The sequence below is a fragment of the Neopelma chrysocephalum genome, unplaced genomic scaffold, assembly GCF_003984885.1.
Source record: "Neopelma chrysocephalum unplaced genomic scaffold, ASM398488v2 Primary Assembly neopelma1_97, whole genome shotgun sequence".
NCBI classification, from domain to species: Eukaryota; Metazoa; Chordata; class Aves; order Passeriformes; family Pipridae; genus Neopelma; species Neopelma chrysocephalum.
The window spans coordinates 2,511,921-2,530,978 of NW_020897760.1; the positions used below are offsets into that span (position 1 = coordinate 2,511,921).

The 19,058-nt window shown below is 46.2% G+C and overlaps 2 protein-coding genes across 6 annotated transcripts in view; one reads left to right on the plus strand and one right to left on the minus strand.

Annotated features, from left to right (window-relative positions):
• LRRC7 (leucine rich repeat containing 7) overlaps nt 1–3,306 on the plus strand; it is a 118,629-nt gene extending 115,323 nt beyond the window's left edge. For all 5 annotated transcript variants that reach the window (XM_027694322.1, XM_027694317.1, XM_027694321.1 and 2 more), the window contains one exon: nt 1,076–3,306. In XM_027694322.1, the coding sequence (XP_027550123.1) occupies nt 1,076–1,183 (108 nt within the window). In that variant the 3' untranslated portion in view covers nt 1,184–3,306. The remainder of the gene's footprint in view (nt 1–1,075) is intronic.
• Nucleotides 3,307–6,773: 3,467 nt separating this feature from the next.
• Nucleotides 6,774–19,054, minus strand: LRRC40 (leucine rich repeat containing 40; the record flags this gene model as incomplete). Its single annotated transcript, XM_027694193.1, has 15 exons — nt 6,774–7,358; nt 8,024–8,209; nt 8,404–8,481; nt 9,266–9,376; nt 10,608–10,715; nt 11,689–11,797; nt 13,090–13,135; nt 13,450–13,540; nt 14,280–14,452; nt 15,470–15,612; nt 15,875–15,998; nt 16,372–16,501; nt 17,204–17,277; nt 18,200–18,381; nt 18,913–19,054. Coding segments are annotated over 15 exons (1,803 nt in total), but the record flags the coding sequence as incomplete, so codon positions are not given.
• Nucleotides 19,055–19,058: the final 4 nt, after the last annotated feature.

Here is a 19,058-nt window from a genome sequence, read left to right on the forward strand (position 1 = left end):
GGGCACTGAACAGGCTCCCCAGGGCAGTGGTCACAGCATCAAGGCTGACAGAGCTCAAGGAGTGTTTGGATGATCCTCTGGGGCACCTGGTGTGACTCTTGGGGATGGTCCTGTGCAGAGCTGAGGATTGGACTCAATGGTCCTCATTGGTCCCTTCCAACTCAGGATATTCTGTGATTCTGTGAGTTAACTGACAGCTCTGTTATTATATAAACTATTATATATAGCTTAATATTGATTTATAGCAGTTACTTGCAAAACTTTTTGTCCAGGTGGCCAAGAAGGCCAGTGACACCTGGTTTGTATCAAAAATAGTGTGGCCACAGCCCCAGAGCAGTGATGTCCCCCTGCACTGGGCACTGCTGAGGTACCTCCAGTCCTGGGGTCAGTTCTGGGCCCCTCAGATAAGAGACACATTGAGGGACTGGGCATGTCCAGGGAAGGGAATGGAGCTGGGGAAGGGTCTGGAGAACCAGGAGCAGCTGAGGGAGCTGGGGGGGGCTCAGCCTGGAGAAAAGGAGGCTCAGGGGGGACCTGGAGCAGGTGTGGCCATGGGGCCTGATCCTCTTCCTGGACTGTGTCCATTATCCTGGAGAATGGTGGATCTTCTACTTGGGCCTATTAAGCACAGTCAGTGAACTGTGGGTAATTATGTTTAACATTTGACTTTTGCAATAATGTTGGAACAGACAAGAGAGAGATTATTTTAGTGAGATTTAATTGACAGAACAGCTTATAAATACTTCCCTCTTTATCTCTATCCAAACGGAGCCCATCCTGCCCATGCATGCAGCACGGCACCTGGAATGTGGAAACCTTCCCAGAGTTATGCTTCCTCAGGAAACACACAAACTATCCCAGAGTCACAGGATCATTTCAGTGGGAATGAAGTATTCGCTGGAGCCTCCAGTCCAGCCCCTGCTCAAAGCCAACGGAGGGCGAGAGAAACGTGCTCAGTGTTTGTGGGATCCTCATGTGTTCATTATTTATTTTAGCTTTTCATTTCCATCCACCCCTTTGTTCCCCCAAAATGAAGCTACTATAGAGCTTTTTCCTGTGTTTGTTCCTTTTGCAGGCCAACGGACACAGCTTTGTACATATGGAACACGAGAAGGCTGTGCTTCTACTGAAGAGTTTCCAGAACACAGTAGACCTTGTTATCCAACGTGAGCTTACTGTCTAAATATTTTTTTATAAATAGTAAATATGTCTAGCCAGATCTAATGTTCAAACAGATTTATACATAGGAAACCAATTTTTTGCCAATTGCTGGACCAATGGCAAACAGTAGTGCCAAATGTATAATACTCTATGTTAGTACCAATCATCGGGAAAAATATATTAACTATATAAATATATTGTTCATGTGGCTCCGTATTAGTTTTACTTGTCAGCCTCTGGCTGTGCATTGGTGCGTTTTTTTAATCAAGTTACTTCTTAAAGTCGATTTCATATGATTTCAGAACACAGAAGCACATACAAATCCTTTAGGAATTCTGCTGTCCATCAGAAACACTGCCTCAGAGTTGTATATGCCTTTATAAAGATGAACTATATTAACCTATACTTCCCATGAAATATTTCTATCATGTCACATACAAAAGTATAGAGAAAAAAATATTTTCATAAACACCTCAAAGAAAGTATATATTAAATTAAATTTAATAATGTTCATTTATTTTCAATGCAAAGATATTCTATGCCTTATGAAAATACCTGTACATATGCCGTGTGTATAGTTGGCTCCGTAGGGATCAGGAACAATTCATATACAGGGTGAGAGACTTCTGAAATTGGAACTCTGGGACCTCGGTACAAAAACCCACATGGAAATGGGTGAACTTCCTTTGGAATGGGTTAAAACTTCCTTTAGGATGTGTTAACTTCCTTTGGAATGGGCCAGGCTGGATGGACCTTGGAGCGACCTGGTCTAGTGGAAGGTGTCTCTGCCCATGGCAGGGAGTGGAATGGGATGAGCTCTGAGGTCCCTTCCAAGCCAAACCATTCTATGGTTCTATGATACTGACTTCCTTCAGAATGGGTTAACTCCCTCTGGAATGGGTTAATCCCTTTGGTTTGGCACTTCCCATGGATTCCATGTGCACACACTACAGGAGAACCCCGAGGACAGGCAGGTTTGGCGCACGGATGGAGGAAGGTTGTGATGGTGGCAGTAAAACTTCTTTTGTTGCTGCTAATTTTATTATTTCACTTTTTTAATTTCCAATTCGAGGCCCTTTACTCACATTCCCCATTCCCATGGACATTGTTGTGTATCTTCACTGGCTCCAGGCTGGGCCGGGCCCTGCTTGGGATATTCCCATTGGGGAGGCTTTATGTGATCCTTGATTTGATCAGGAGTCCTTTACAGGGAATGGGAGCAGGTTTGAGAGCTGACACATCCCAGGGAGCAGCAGGTGACACTGAGTGACACCAAGCCAGCCTGGGAGGAGCATTCCCAGCTCAGGGCACAGTGTGACAACCCCTCAGGTCCAAGTCCTAGTGCTGCTCCCAACAAAGAGAGTCCTGACAGCTGCTGGTGGTTCAGGGCTCCAGCGTGGTTATACCTGATAGCAAGATGGAAAAACACAGGGAAACCTCCCTTCAGATATTTTCAGGGGATCTCATTTCCCTGAGAAAGGGCTGAGGAAGAACCGGCGCCGGGCTTGTCTGTGCCCAGGCTCATTCCCACCCAAAAATCCCACGTCCAAGGGTGCAGACACAGCCCACAGACACAGTCAGGGATATTCCACTTCGCTGCCTCCAAGAGCCACTCGGAATTCCTAAACCTTCCCTCCCTGGCTGTGGGACCTTTTGGAGCTTTGCTGGGAGCAGAGGGACAGAGCTGAGCTCCGGAGAGCTGAGGGGTCCCCCTACACAGGGGGTCCTGCACAGGGCGATGGTGGGGGAGGAAAAAGAAAGCAAAAAAGCTGCTTTCAAAATGCTTTTTTAGAATTTTTTGAGGAAAAAGCCCAGCCCAGAACCCAGGAAACCTCCAAGACCCCCCTTTTCCCAGTGCCAGCTCACAGTTTGTATCCAGGTGATGACAAACTAGGGGAGTTATCAGCCAGATGTTCCAACAGCAGCAATTTAACATCTTCAAATCTTGCTTTTCGAGATGTTTTATAACACATCCACATCTGCATCTGTGTTTGGTGGCAGTGCCAGCCCCTGGGAGGGGACAGGAGATGCCAACCGGGATGACTGTGCCCAGCCAATGGCTCTGAGCAGGGACCAGGCAGGACAATACTGGGGGTGAATGGGGCAGCTGAGAGCAGAGCCAAGGAAATCCAAGGAAAATCCAAGGAAAAAAGGAGTATGGAATGTCCAGGATGTTGGTTTGCTGCTGTTGTGAGCACTTGGAGTGTAAAGATGTTGGTTAAAGCCCTTTCCAGTGCCTAAAGGAACTCCAGGAGAGCTGGAGAGGGACTTTGGACAAGAGCCTGGAGGGACAGGACAAGGGGGAATCACTTCCCACTGCCAGAGGGCAGAGTTAGATGGGATGCTGGGGAGAAATTCCTTTCTCTGATGGTGGTGAGGCCCTGGCACATGTTGCCCAGAGAAGCTGTGGCTGCCCCATCCCTGGGAGTGTGCAAGGCCAGGCTGGATGGGGCTTGGAGCAACCTGATCTAGTGGAAGGTGTCCCTGCCCATGGTAGGGGGTAGGACTGGATGAGATTTAAGGTCTCTTCCAACGCAAACCAATCTGGGATTCTATGAAACCTCTCTGCTGTAATATAGCATTAATTACCTTATGCAATCAAAAATGCTTATTTATAGATGTGTATATATCTGATAGGGAGATTTGCAACAGGAAATGCAAACCCTGTATTAAATTACAAAGGCACACATTTGGATCAGCTGAGACAGGCCACAGTGTCAGACCCGGGTCTGTACAGAGTCAGTGGGGATCAGGGTGGTTATTCCTGGGAGTTGTCTGTGGCAGGAGAAGGGCCGGAGCCAGGGCTGTGCTGCCCAGCCCAGCTCAGGACACGGGGGGGGTGGTCCATGTCCCCCCAGCCAGGCAGACCCTGTCCAACAGGATCAGGGTTGGACATGGGTCACACACAGGCACAGGAGGTGACAGGGCTGTGGAGTCACCACCCACCTTGGCAGGATTTGGCCATAAACACACAAGAACTTCCACCTCAACACGAGGTAGAACTTCTTTCCATGGCGAGTGGCAGAGCCTGGAATAGCTGCCCAGGGAGGGCGTCCCAAATCCACCTGGACACATTCCTCTGTCATCTGCTCCAGGTGACCCTGCCTGGGCAGGGGGTTGTACTGGGTGATCTCCAGAGGTCCCTTCCAACCCCCGCTATCTTGTGATCCTGTGAACTGGTGGGATTTCACAGTTAGAAATCCCACATTGGGGAAGTTGGGAATTCTCTCTGCAGTCTGAGCTCCCTGCCCATGGCTGGCATGGCCCCTCCCTTCTCTCCCTTCCAGACTCCACAATTCTCTTTTGAAGCGCACAAAGCCGTCTGGCCTCATCCCCTCATTCCCAGGCACTCAGGCCCTGGGTCATTCCCTGTGGCCGTCTGGCCTCATCCCCTCATTCCCAGGCACTCAGGCCCTGGGTCATTCCCTGTGGCCGTGCCGATACAACTTTCCGGGCAGTAGTTTGATGGGATACGGATCCACTGGGGGTTTGGGTGCTTGGGAACAAGGCTATTGGCACCGTGGGCCACTTCAGGAGCCTGCAGGGCCACTGCCAACCCAATCCCAAAAGGCACTGTTTTCAAATCATGGAATTGAAATAAAAAAACCCAGAAAAATGTTTTGCCAATCCCCTTCCTGGATGATTCCAGCCGATTTTGTGGAAGTGACTGAATGACACCATTGCATTGTGTGAGGACCCCCGGCCCTGGCACTCAGGGCCTTTGTCTCTGGGCTGCCTCGGTGGCTCATGTCCCCCCCTCGTGTCCCCCCCTCGTGTCCCCTCCCCGGGCAGGGCACTCGCTCATCACTTCGGTTTTCTACCTGTGAGTACTGTATCCGGTTCAGAACCAACAGCTTCCTTTATTAAAGATTTTACCATTTTATAAAAGACATGTTTAATTATGATGGAGATGGCTGTATTGTAATTAATATTTTGAGATAATTGTGATTTTGAGCTTAAATTATATACAGAAATGGTCATTTTTGTATGTGTTCAAAGATTGCTATATTCCAGATGACTGTACTTTTCAGTTGAATTCCAGTATTCCTGTAAATAAAGCTGAATGAGGAAATATTTACTACTTTATTAACATAGATTGTGAATGTACTTCATGTTTTTTGCAGTATAAAGACTTACTGAACTTGAAAGCTGCTTCATTTTATGTGCAAAAAGGTACTTCAAAAATTCTATTTTAAATCTATTGATTGAGTGCAATCAACTCTCGTCCCTTGGCACATGCAGGTTGTCCCCTCCCCGTGCCCTGTGGGGCCCTGGCCCGTGCGTGTGGTGTTGATGCATTTTGCAGATGCTTCTGTCCATAGGGAGCCCAGGGACTGAACCGCCGCTGTGCAGTATTAGCAGAGCCATTTTCGGCTTTGGTGTACCCAAATTTTTCAGTATTTAAAAAAAAAAAGTGTTTTGAATAACATTAAAAAGTCTCTTTATTGTATAAATAATAAAAACGTCACCTTATTGTAATTCTTTTGGGTCATTTCTTTGCTGTTGGGAAGGATGGAAGGTTTGGGAGGGAGAGGAAGGGGTTGTTGTTCCCCACATCCCACTGGAAGTGGGCCTAGAAAATTGGGCAACTCTCCTTGCTACTGTGAGACATCAGATAAGGAATGGCAGTGATGCAGGTGGTGAAGAAAACTCAGTGTTTACTGCTTTTTGGGGACAAATGGTGTATGAAAGGACAAATGTATGGAAACGAGAGGGCTGGGGTTGAGAGCAGCAGCAGCTCCATCATCCAGGGAACTGGATCCACCATCCATCAGCCAGAGCTGCCCATGGCCATGGTGGAGCTCCATCAAAGCCCTCTTGGAGCTTAGCACCACACACAGTTACCATCATGTATTTCCCACAGGAAACATCCTGCCCTTCCCTTTCCTGCTCCCCTCCCAGTCCGTCTTTCCACACAGGTCAATACTCTGAATTTCCCCACCAGCCTGGGCAGTTCTGGTCCCCTCCACCAGGACCATGGGGAGGCGCAGCTGGGGCTGATGTCCCTCAGCCATCCCTGCTCTGGCTGAAAGGCACTCTGTATTAAATCCATTCTTCAAAGAAAAATCCAAACAAAAGCCCCGCAGGACTTTCAGCACAAGGTGGCTGTTGCTGTGCATGTCACCTGTCCCCATCCACAAGGTCAGGACAGGGACATCTGCTGCCATCCCAGCTGAGGTGGGTGTTTGTCCAGCTTGGATCTAATAATCTAATCTCAGTCTATGCCAGGGAAGGTTGAGGTTGGACATCTGGAGGAATTTCCTCATAGAAAGGGTGGTCTGGCACTGGAAAGGGCTGCCCAGGTTGGTGGTGGAGTCCCCATCCCTGGAGGTGCCCAAGGAATGACTGGACGTGGCACTCAGTGCTCTGGGCTGGGTGACAAGGTGGGGATCGGGCACAGGCTGGACTCGATGGTCTGGGAGGGCTTTTCCAACCTCAGTGATTCTGGGATTTTGTGGTTCTGATTATTATTAATACCCACACTGCAGCACCATTATCATTAAGGGCATCACTTTCAGGACATGGAAGCGTGTTTAAACAAGAAAAGTATCTCAGTGTTACTGTCTAGAAAACTTAATTACAGCACATGCTTAAAGAACCCAAGCCAGACATCCAAGGGACACATTTATTATCTCAGTGCAGCTGCCAACACCGGCCACTTTCTTGCCCTCAGGTGAGCCAGCGCAAAGCTGGGGGTACTTCTCAGCCTTTGTCACCCCCTCACAGCTCCAGTATTTACCACACACAGACCAGGAATAAGTTTTGGGGGAGCAGTGAAAAGAGACCAAAAAAAGGATACAAAAATCAAAAGTATTCCCTGTCACCCAAAGGCTTTGATTTGACAACTCTCTTCAAAGCTCAGCTGGCCTGCAGAGAGCACCATGGCTCCTTTATCACAAAAAGCGTAAACAGAGTGTGGGATGCTGAGATCCCCTTTGGAACATGCATCCAGGGAATGTTTTACAGGTCAGTTCTTTCTTAACATACAAACAGCCTCACGGATGCTCTGGTCTGGGCAGGAGCAGGAGGAGGGAGGCAGTGGAACCCCTTGTCCTGTTGTGATCCCTGCTAGCCCAGGGCAGGAGCTGGCTCAGGTGGGAATGCGGCTCCGCAGGTATTCCAGCACTGCAGCTGTGCCCTTGGCCAGGATTGCAGCCCGGGGGGTGCGGAATGGGTTCCCTTCCAACAGCAGGGTCCTGGAAAACAGGATCTGCACTTAGATGAAGACTTCTTGTACCCACACACTCATCCACTGCATACAGACTGTTGAATCTTTTGGAATCCCTAAGTAATCCCTCTTCTGTTCTACTAAAAGTTTTAATTCCTGCTTCCCTGCTTCACACCAGCTTGGCTTTAGAGACATGTGAATTTTAATTTATGCTAATAAATCAGTGGGGGTGTATGACTGCAGCACATACCCCACTACTGCAGCAAGCCTCTGCCAGCAGGAGTGAGAAAAGAACTTCTGGAATACAGAAACAGAATTCCAGGACGGTTCAGGCTGGAAGGGACCACAGTGGGCTCACCTGGTCCAATCTCCCTGCTAAGCCTGGCCTGTCCGTGCTGCACCACAGTGTGACTGGACAGGCAACATAACCAAGGCTCTGCCAGGAGCTTCATACAAACCAACAGACCCTTGACAGTGGTTTGAAATGATGAAACAACTCCTCCAATTCTCTACAATAGTGAGAAATTATGGAAGAAACTGCCTTGTTTTACAGATAGTCAGAGACCCTTTTGGGGCACTGAGACTCCACAAACAATATCCTGCCAAGGAGCACTTTTTCCTCTGACAAAACACTCCCTGAAGAACTCAGACAGAATATAATTTTATAAACAGGTCCCCAGTGAAACCACCCACCTCAGGTTTTCACAGTTCCCCAGTTCTGGGGGCACGTGGAGGAGGTCGTTGTTCTGCAGGTCCAGCGTTCCCAGTCTGTCCATCCCCTTCAGCTGCACCGGGTCGATGGAGCCCACCTGGTTGTTGCTGAGCAGGATGGTCTCCAGGGCTGGGAGGTGATAGAGGACACTGGGAAACACCTTAAATCTTCAGGAAGAGAAAGGAGGCAAAGCAGGGAAAGTCAGAAACAGGGCAGTACAAACACAAGGCCTTCATGGGTTTCAAGCCCACAACTTGTCAGCCAAGTGTCTCCTTGTTCTTACATCACAGGAAAATCATATCAAATTCAGCCCAGTTCTTTTGATTATTATTTTATTAAAAAAATCTAGAGAGTTGCTCACCTGTTAAAAGCAAGATTGATTATCTGCAGTCTTGTCAGTGCCTCCATTTCCTTGGGTAAAGATGTCAAAATGTTGTTTCTGTGTATCAAAGGAAGACAAACAATAATCATTCACTTGCTCAAGGTTTTAGCTGAGAATCCCCAGGACAGAACATATTGATCACATCCACACTGTCTGTGGCCAATTCACTGCCTCAGAAATGGGGCGAGACCATGCCCAGGTACAGCTGCTGGCTAATGCCAGCCAGGTTGGATTCCTTTTTCTGCCAGGAGGAGACTCAAAGCCTGTCCTCTAAAGATTCCCAAGTATTACAAGGCACCCAACAACTCCATAAACCTGCCTGGAAATTCAGCCCCTTGGGTTGCAGAGGAAAGCTTAGGAAACTGCCCAGATCCTGGAGCCAAAGTAAATCAGTCAGGTAACTACACCTCTCCAAAATCTATGGTTTGAGCTAATCCTGATGCTGAACAAGGCAAGGAGCATTTCTCAGGAGTCAGAGGAGGTAAGATGTCATAAGTAACATCTCTTGCCATGCACTGCTTCTGTTTCCAGCAGTGTGACAAGATCTGAACATTCACTGTCCTAATTCCCAGGATTTTTTGGTGTGTGTTTCTTTTGGAGGGCGATGGACGTGTTTTCAAATAGCACCATCTCTCTCCTCACAGCAAGTCTCAGAGCTGGTCCACTTGTTTTTTGGGTTTTCTTTAAGCAAGGCCCAAATTTAGGCTATTTCAGCTCTACCACGGAGGCATTTTGGGAATGAAAACTGATCCCAGTGCTGCAATCCCACTGGAACAGATGGCTGGTTTAGGGAGGCAGGAAAATAAGTTCCCAGGGAAGGAACCCAACACACATCACCAACCTGAGATCCAAATGTGTCAATTTGTGGAGCCTGCACAGCTCCAGGGAAATGGAGAAGATTTTGTTGAAGCCAAGGTTGACATCACAAACAGAGTCTTTCAGCTCCACAATCCTGAAACCCAAAAAGGAGATACTGTGATTATGGAAGCTCATGCTTGCATTCCAAGTTATTTAAAAGCTGCTTTCTTCTACAAATCAAGGACACATTTTGTTTCTTGGCAATTCTGAAGTAATTTTGTGAAGATAATGAGACGTCACCTGTGAGAGCTGCTGCTCCTCAAACCTTACACTTGGTGAAGGCAAAGCTCACTGATCTACAGTGATTAGGAGATCACGTTTTCTCTCTCTGATTAGGAGAGTAAATTTTACTACAAAAGCCTCCTCAGTAAATGCAGTCAAGAGCTACTTCGGAGACCAGAGCACAAGTGACCTTCACTGCCGTCTCCTGACCTGGAGATGTTTTAACATTGACTCTTATCCACCTTCTTCTGCAGCCAAACAAACTGAAAGAAATTCCTATTTTTTCCCATCTTTTGTTTCTGCTCCATTGTTACAAATTCCAGGAGCATTTGCTGTTGCTTGTAGAAGGTTGTTACATTGAGATGCTTTGGTGTAAATTATTTAACAGCTCAAGAAGTTCACTGTAGAACCCCCCAAACAGAATCTCTGGTTTAGCCCTAAAACCAAAACGCAATTAAATGAGAAAACACTTCTCCTGCCTGGATTGGCATGGAGTTCTGAGGCAGCTGCATACCCACCCACACCTATCCCAGGGAATGCAACAGCCTCTGATACAGTGACGAAGCACAGGAGGAACAAACACCAGCTCACAAAATCCAGTTTCTAGAGATTGTACTGAAAATGGACTTTTTTCTCCCCTGAGATTGCACCTCTTCAAGCTCGATGTGCTAAAGGTGCAACATTCAGCACACTTGGGTCTGAGAATGGGCATAGATCAATTCCACAATGTGGTGGTGTCCTTAAAAATCAGTGTTGGTGTTTTTCTTGGGCTCCCAGAGATCCAGCAAACCTTCCTCCTAACGCAAAACCTTCCTTCTAACGCAAAACCTTCCTCCTAACGCAAAACCTTCCTCCTAACGCAAAAAGACTAATTATTGCCATCAGTGCCAGAGATTTTCTATGACTGTGGATGACACAAGTGACTCCAGGCCCCACCTGCACACTCCTGTACAAGACACACAAATGTGTCACTCTATCTCTTTGTACTTTGATTTTTGTGCACACACACAGCAACAAAGTGCAAACAGCTTCAGGAAAGACACAAGATGCTGACAACAAAGGCAGAAAAGCAAGTCATAGATGAGGAATGACCTTCACAATACCTTGGGGGCACCTCTCTCAGCTGGTTCTTGCTGAAGTTGACAGTGGCCACAGGGTTGGTGCCCACGGCATCGAACATCTCCTCGGGGATCTCTGCTGCCTGCTTCTCACTGAGGGGAGAAACAGGAGCCAAGTGACACCAATTCATCATTTCTGGTGATTAACAAGGCTTTTTCACCTTCTTTTAGAAAGGATGACCAGTAGAACAGACAGAAAAATAGCTACAATTTGAAACGCGTGGGTCTGTTGATCAGAAAGCTCCAACCACTGCCCTGTCAGCAAGTCTCAGAGAATCCTGGAATAGACTGGGTTGGGAGGGATCTTAAAGCTCATCTATTCCATCCCTTGCCCTGGGCAGGGACACCTTCCACTATCCCAGGTTGCTCCAAGCCCTGTCCAACCTGGCCTTGGACACTTCCAGGGATGGGGCAGCCACAGCTTCTCTGTGACAGCGCCAGGGCCTCCTCACCCTCACAGCCATGAATTTCTTCCCAATATCCCATCCAACCCTGTCCTCTGGCAGTGGGAAGCCATTCCCCCTGTCCTGTCCCTCCAGGCCCTTGTCCAAAGTCCCTCTCCAGCTCTCTTGGAGTCCCTTTAGGCACTGGAAGGGGCTCTAAGGTCTCCCTGGAGCCTCCTCTTCTCCAGGATGAACTTTCCCAGTTCTCCCTGCCTGTCCCAGCTTCTCATCCACTGACACCTCCAAGTCCTTCATGGTTTTCTTTCCCATTCCCAACTTAACAAGGTACAGTCAAAAAATATTGAGGAGACACTCATCTACTACAAGATGTTCTGAGACTTACTGAAAATTGTAAAGACCTTAAAAGGTACCAAAAGCATCTGAAGGTTTTCAGCACTTCAGTGAGTTACTGTGAAATATTTGATATTACAAATGAATAAGTAAACCCCTGCAATCCAAATCTGCCTATTCCTGAGCACGGGAATTAAAGGGGAAAATGCCCAAATACAGTATGATTTGTGAACAGCTTGGTATGTAATAAAGGGAGGGGGAAAAAACCACAACCAAAAAATAGGGGAGTGTTCTTGCAGCTTTAGGAACAGGTAATATTTCCAAACACACACCTGTACTCCAATAATTTCAGTGAGGTTATGGCATGCATGTTCACCCTTGCCTGGCTGGGAAGGGTCATGGCTGTCACAGGAGCCTCTTCATTGGGGCCAGGTCCATCATCTACAGACAACAGAGGGGTCCAGTCACACTTCTGAGGGATCCAGGAGTCGGGGATGTGTCCCAGGCACCTCCATCACCCCCTTTACTCCTGACTCAACTGAAGATCATCTAATTCAGATTATTCCAATAATTTTCTAAGGAAGTTTTTTTGGTGTCCTGGGTTTCTGCTTTATTTGTTTGGGGTTTTTTTTAGGGGGGTGGGAGGGAGAGGGGTTAACTTGGATTTTGAAAAAGTAGGTGAGATGTGCTGCTGGCAGCTGCTCTGTGAGGCTCTGCCTCTGTGGGGAAAGGAGGTGGAAACAGGGAGAAATTGAGAATTTGGACTGGAAATTATGATCTAGAGCACCTACATCCACACAGCAAACCTGACCACAATTTATCAGTTAAAACAATATTTATAAACACTCAGCACACCCTTCTTTGTGAAGCTCCTTCCGATCACTCCCCACAATCCACTTGAAAAAGCTCCTGGACATCTGAGATGGGGAGTCTCACCCACCTGAGTAGGATGAAACTTAGCTAGGAGTCCAAACATACCATAAATCCAACTTCCACTCCAAGAAATTCAACAAAACTCTCTGAAAGTTCAGCAGCATTCATGAATTGAAGTCTATCAACAATTATGCCCAACCACAACTAGTTATTCTCTGGTTAAAGAAGGGCAAAAGGGTGAGAAATAAGCTAAAAAAAGAGGCTTTTCCCAATTTAAGCTCAACAGAAACAGGACTGCCACTGGTTTAGCTCCATAAGAGGCAGAGTAAAACCGTAGGTACTGTTGTACATGCAAGACATGAGCTAATTGTGTTATCACAACTATATTATCTGTTAGACTGAGCTTTTACTCCAGCATTCCATTAATTTTTGTGGAGTTAACATGTCAGATTTGCATGGAAGCTGACATTTGGAAGGAATTTTTTCTGCTGTAGAAGCCTAATTAATGCTGCCATCCTCTGGCAGGTGGGGACAGCCACTGGAAAAGGAACAGTCACACAGCACTGGTAAGAAAAGCTGATGCATCTATAACCAAGGTCCCTTTTAAGTACAAAGATGAAGCATACTGAGATTATTTTTAAAATTATAATCCTCAATAAGGGTATGCTTGTTATTCAGTATTATCTAATAGAATAAGGAAAAGAAACAGAAATATCAGAGCAAATGTTGAGTAAAGAAATCTCTATTATTTCAGGATAACTGGAGGGGCCTGGATTTAAACAACTACTCTCCCTAGGTTCTGATTTATTTTGATTTCTTAGAATCTCTTTAAATGCAATAAATGGAATAGAGCAACATACCTTGGATTTTGCTTCTCAGATATTTCAGAAGTTCCTGGGTGCCTTTCTTTAAAAAAGAAACAAAAACCAAGTCACTAAGCAGGGTTTATGCAGCTGGTGAAACAATGCAGAGGGACAATTCCAGTCACACAGGTGGAGTCCAAGTACTGCTGACTAAAAATTCTACCTAAAATCCCACAGGAAAACCCTCCTCACAGCATCTTAGGAACTTGCTTATTTATAACTTTATCTATTCCAGCTGAAAATTTCTGATCTGAACCTTGGGCTCCACATTTTTAGCTTTTCATGTTTCTCCTGCTGCCCACACTGTGGGGATGCAGCAAATGTTCACCTGCAACATAACCAAACTCCAGTGCTTACTTCCAGCAGGTCTCTCCGGATGGTTCTCAAAGGATTTCCCTCCAGTGCCAGGAATTTCAGCTGAGGAAGGTTTCCCAATGTATAAGGCAACCTGCAGATGGAAACAAGTCATTCCAAATGCTAAAGAATCTGCAATGGTTTGTCAGATGGGATGCTGAAGCTCAGGTTCAAAGAAAAAGATGCAGAATCACACAATGATTGAGGTTGGAAAAGCCCTCCCAGACCATCCAGTCCAACCTGTGCCCAATCCCCACCTTGTCACCCAGCCCAGAGCACTGAGTGCCACGTCCAGTCGTTCCCTGGACACCTCCAGGGATGGGGACTCCACCACCTCCCTGGGCAGCCCCTTCCAGTGCCTGACCATCCAGTCCAGGAAGAAATTGCACCTGATGTCCAACCTGACCGTCCCCTGGCACAACTTGAGGCCATTTCCCCTTTTCCTGTCCCTTGTTCCCTGGGAGCAGAGCCTGACCCCCACCTGGCTTCACCCTCCTGTCAGGGAGTTGCAGAGAGCCAGAAGGTCCCCCCTGAGCTTCCTTTTCTCCAGCCTGAGCCCCCCCAGCTCCCTCAGCCGCTCCTGGTGCTCCAGACCCTTCCCCAGCTCCCTCAGACCCTCCCCAAAGCACTTACAAGTCAAATGTAAGTCACAGGCAGAACACAGAATTTTTAAGAAAAGCCCAGTTTGATCAGAGCAATCACACAATACAGAGGGTTCCTTCATTTTATGATTAAGCCCTTTCCTAATTGCACCTCCCCCAGTGTGATCCACCAGGAATGAGCTGCCACCAACCATATCCCCCCACAAGCCCCAGCCCAGCTTTCTCTATTACCTACTGATGTCATTGTTGGCCAGGTCAAGCCGCTCCAGCTTCTGCAGCAGAGTGATCTCCTCAGGGACTGATTTGATCTTGTTGTCCCTGAGTTCCAGCACAGACAGGGAATTCAGGTGTTTCAGATTCTCTGCATTGAGGATTTCAATCTGATTCTCACCAGCATGTAATTCCTATGGGAACAAACAGCACCTACCACTATGGTACTCTGGTAAAATTGCTTTAAAACTCATCTCCTAAATCATGACATCAGCAGAAACATATGATGACGTGGAACAAAAATAGATCTTGATTCCCTTTCTTCTGCCTACAAAATATCAAAGCCTCTAAAGATCCAGAGACATAGGACTGACTCAGCTTTTTTTGAACCCACCACAGAACCCTCAGCTCCAAGTCCCATTTCCCAGCCAGGAATAAATTTGTTCCACTTTTGCCAAGAACTTGTCAACAACTCCTTTGCTCAAGAAGCTTCTGAAATTCAAAGTTAGAGGAAGCTGAGAGGCAGCTCTCATCTCCCTGTTGGAAATGTTTAATTTATAAAGGACAAAGTGAATGATTCCTTAGCCCAAAGACCATGTTCTAGATTCACCAAGACACTCAACTTCACACACCAACAGAAATTTTGTTAGAAAATGAGAAAATAGCTTGAAATTTTCACTGCTGACTTCAGAGTTGGTCAGTGGAAACACTACAGTAATAGAGACATTCCCTTGCCCCAATCATTTCTCTATCAGTTGAGTAACAAATTCTGATGCTCTGAAACAGGTGATTGTCAATTTTAAATATATCAGGAATAAATGCTACAAAATACCTGGAATACCTGATTATGCCAAAAGGAAAACCAGTATGTTTTTCTGTAGTTACAAAGAAAAAATGATAATGAACAATGTTAATTTAACCAGAAAATGTTCCCACAGAGAAAAAATAGGCAACACTAGATCCAGTTTTAAGTCATTCCTCTTCTAAATATTTATTTTGCAAATCTGAAAGTTCTGCTACACATTTGTCTTCCAAATGACCTTAAGGTTGAATACTGAGGACAGTAAGAGAAATTGCAAATGGGGGTGTATTAAATAAGAGTTCTAAACACACAACCAGTAATTTTTGATCACAGCACTTCACAAAAACTTGTGTTTAAATTAACTGCCATTATTTAAAAGTTCACCACACTGCAGCCATTCCAAGCTCACCTTCAGTAACTTGCAGGAGGGAAACTCTGGCAAGGAACGCAGCTTATTTTTCCTCAGGTAAAGCTGCTCCAGTGATGCCATAGTTGCTAATTTAGAAGGTACGGTTTCAAGGTAGTTTTTGGTACAATCCAGCTGCCTCAAGCCTATGGAAGTAAATGTGCAATGACAAACAGAAACAGGAGAAAATAAAAATAGCTTTCCACAGAAGCATAATTATCCTGGGTTTTAAAATAAATGCAACAACATTTTGCCAAACAGAATTTAGAACTAATAATACTGACCTGATTTTCTTGAGAATGCATTAATTTTAGGGATATATTTTAAAACCTGACTAACATGCACTAATATGAACATAAGCACAAAACTGGCTGTTTGGCATTTAATAGTGTGAGGAAAGTGAGTTACTTTTCATGGCACTGAGATCTGCAGGCAGGTCCTTGAGCTGATTACAGGCCAAATTGAGCCGCACCAAGTTTACGAGCAAAGCAAAACTTGTTGGAATGTCTGTGAGGTGGTTATTGGACACATCCTGCAGATAGAAAAAAAGTGAGAGAGACTAAGACAGAGATGTTTAAACTATCCCATGGGTGCTGCTAGTGCAAAGTTAATTACTGGCAGAACATTAAAATTAGCTGGCTGACATCTTTAGGATCTCCCTGGTAGAAGTGTGACACAAGAAACAAGTCTCCCATGACTGACAGATCACAAGGGATTTGAGTTTTCCTAAAATATTTGTCAAACCAAGAACAACCAAAAAACCCACCATGTAATAACTGACTTTAGAATGGTCACTGGAATACTCACAAAGTTCTGCCATCAAAGCCAGTGATTTTTAATTAGTCGTAGCCAAACATGGATGAATCTTTCTGCACAAAGAAATATGGTTGAAAAAGCTGATTTACCAATTCCTCCAAGCTGAGGAGCTGCCCCAGACCCTCGGGGAGGTGGCTCAGCTCGTTGTGCTGCAGCAGGAGGCTCCTCAGCCTGGGCAGCTGCAGCAGCTCCTCGGGGAGGCTCTGCAGCTTGTTGTGGCTGGTGGGAAAACATGGGACACAAAGAGAAAGAACAATCACTAAGGAGTTTTTAGGAATAGGATGCACACAGAACACTCGTGTTCCACAGCCTGGACACATCCTGCTGGTCAGGACATGGCCACCTGTAAGGAAAACCTGTCTCAGGCCTTTACAATGGATTCATTTCCTGGGAAAAATTAATTATCTTCACTTATTTGTTCAAGAATAGTTTTTATCCTAATCTGAATTTACAGTATTCCATCTGGATGTGAATTGTTCTGTTTGTGCAGTTCACACAGTGGCAGCATAACCTCTCCTTGAGCACAAATTTACAAAATTACCCCAGTAAACAGAAGATTCTGAACTTTCCAGCATGAACGAGACCTAGACAATTACTTACAATGTGAATTATTTGTGGCAGAAAGTGTTTTATCCTCCAAATTGCCACACTAAATCAAATGAATGTTATTTTGTGAGATTATTCAGAATATCACTGTTTTCACCTTCCAAGAGACTGTGACTTTGAGTATCAGTGAAAACAATTCCAACAAACCCAAGATCACCAGTTGTGATCCAAAACTTAGAGTTCTCAATATAATAGTATTCTATAGTTAGTAATCTGGAATTAATTTTCTGAAAGAAATTTTGATATCCTGCAATCTCTCATTCACACATGAAAGTCAGTGCAATATTTCTCGTTTGTTGTGTAACACATCCTTACCTGACATCAAGTTTCTGGAGATTTTCTAGTTGTCCTAAAGCAGAAGGAAGTGATGTCAGTTGATTATCATGCACCTAGAAAACAGTTTTTAGAATACAGTTACTAATTTGTGCCTTGTAGGGTTTTTCCCCAGAAAAAAGCCAACCTGATCCACACAGTAATTCTGTACACATAGAACTGCAAAATTCTCCTTAACTGCCATCAATGCCCAGAGATTAGAGATGAAGGGGAGTGCAGGAAAGTGGGTTGCACTCCCAGTAACAGCTCTTCCTAAAGTGTCCACAACAGAACTTCCCAGATCTTTCCACAGGACTCCACTGGAGCTGGACTTGATCCGTGTGGGTCCCTTCCAGCCCAGGACATTCATGATTCTATGATTACACACTACAAGAGCATGAACCGAGACATTGTCAGAGTGACCTGTAACAGTCTTTTCTTTATCCTGAGAATCAAAGAATTACAAAATAATATATAATATAAACAATAAATAAATGTATTTTTTAAAGGCAGTGGGTTCAAGGACACAGAGCAATATCCAGTCAGAGGCAGCTCTGCCAGCACTGTGCTGATTCAGGAGCTGGTACTGTGCTCACTTGTATTCTAAAAATCATGGAGCCCCAAATTGATTTAGGTTGGAAGGGATCTTAAAGCCCATCCCATTCCACCCCCCACCCAGGGCAGCGGACACTATCCCAGGTTGCTCCAAGCCCCGTCCAACCTGGCCTTGGACACTCCCAGGGATGGGGCAGCCACAGCTTCTCTGGGCAACCTGTGCCAGGGCCTCACCATCCTCACAGGGAAGGATTTCTTGTCAGTTACTCATCTAACCCTGCCCTCTTTCAGCATAAGGCCATTCCCCCTTGTCCTATCCCTACATGCCTGTGAAAAGAACACACCGGCACCACTTCTGCAGGGAAATGGAAAACAAAAGTCTAAGACAAGTTTTCCCACCTCCTCCATGGAAGTAATGTCTGACCAAGGGCTCCTTGTACTCACATCCAGCACGGTGAGGGCAGGCAGCAGCTGCACATCCTCCGAGAGGCTCTGCAGCTTGTTGGAGGCAAGGATGAGCTTGGTGAGGTCTGTCTGCTCCCACCAGCGATCTGCAGCTCCGAAGGACAGGTTCTGCTGGGCCTCCTCCGGAGGGTCCACATTGATCCGCCACACATGTGGAGGCACTGCCACACAAACATACACAAGTCAGTTGGATTGTTCAGGGAATTATTCTCGATCTTCTCTTATATAGAATCATAAAGTGGTTTGGGTTGTAAGGAGCCTTAATGGTCATTTAGTTCCAACCCTCCTGTCATGGGGTAGGATACACATATATAGATAGACATATGTGTACACATAGGTACACAATTAGATATACAGATAGAAACATGTATATATAAAAATATATAGTTATACAGATGTGGATGTGTGGATATATACACATATATAGATGGGTGGATAGTTAGACAGATAGTGATGTATATACACATCTATATAGTCAATGGTGTTCTAGACACGTTTCCAGAGCGAACAACAAGCTGATGGAAACGTGCCAGAAATACACAAAAATTAGTTCCTTGCAGACAGATGGCAGAACACCGGTCGCTGCCGTTCCCCGTGTGCCGCCCCCGCCCTGCCCCTCCCGGCGGTGTTGGAGCTCCCCGGCAGCCCCTCCGGTGGCGCGGGGTTCGGGCGGTGCGGCCCGGCTCACACACCGTCGCGGAGGCCGCGTCCCGCCAGGTTGAGCTGCCCGCTGCGCCGCGCCGCCCGCAGCAGCCCCTGTGGCACCGGGGGCTCCGGCTCGGCCGCCCGCCCGAACCCCGGCCCCGCGCGGGGCCCGCCCGGCCCAGAGCGAACAACA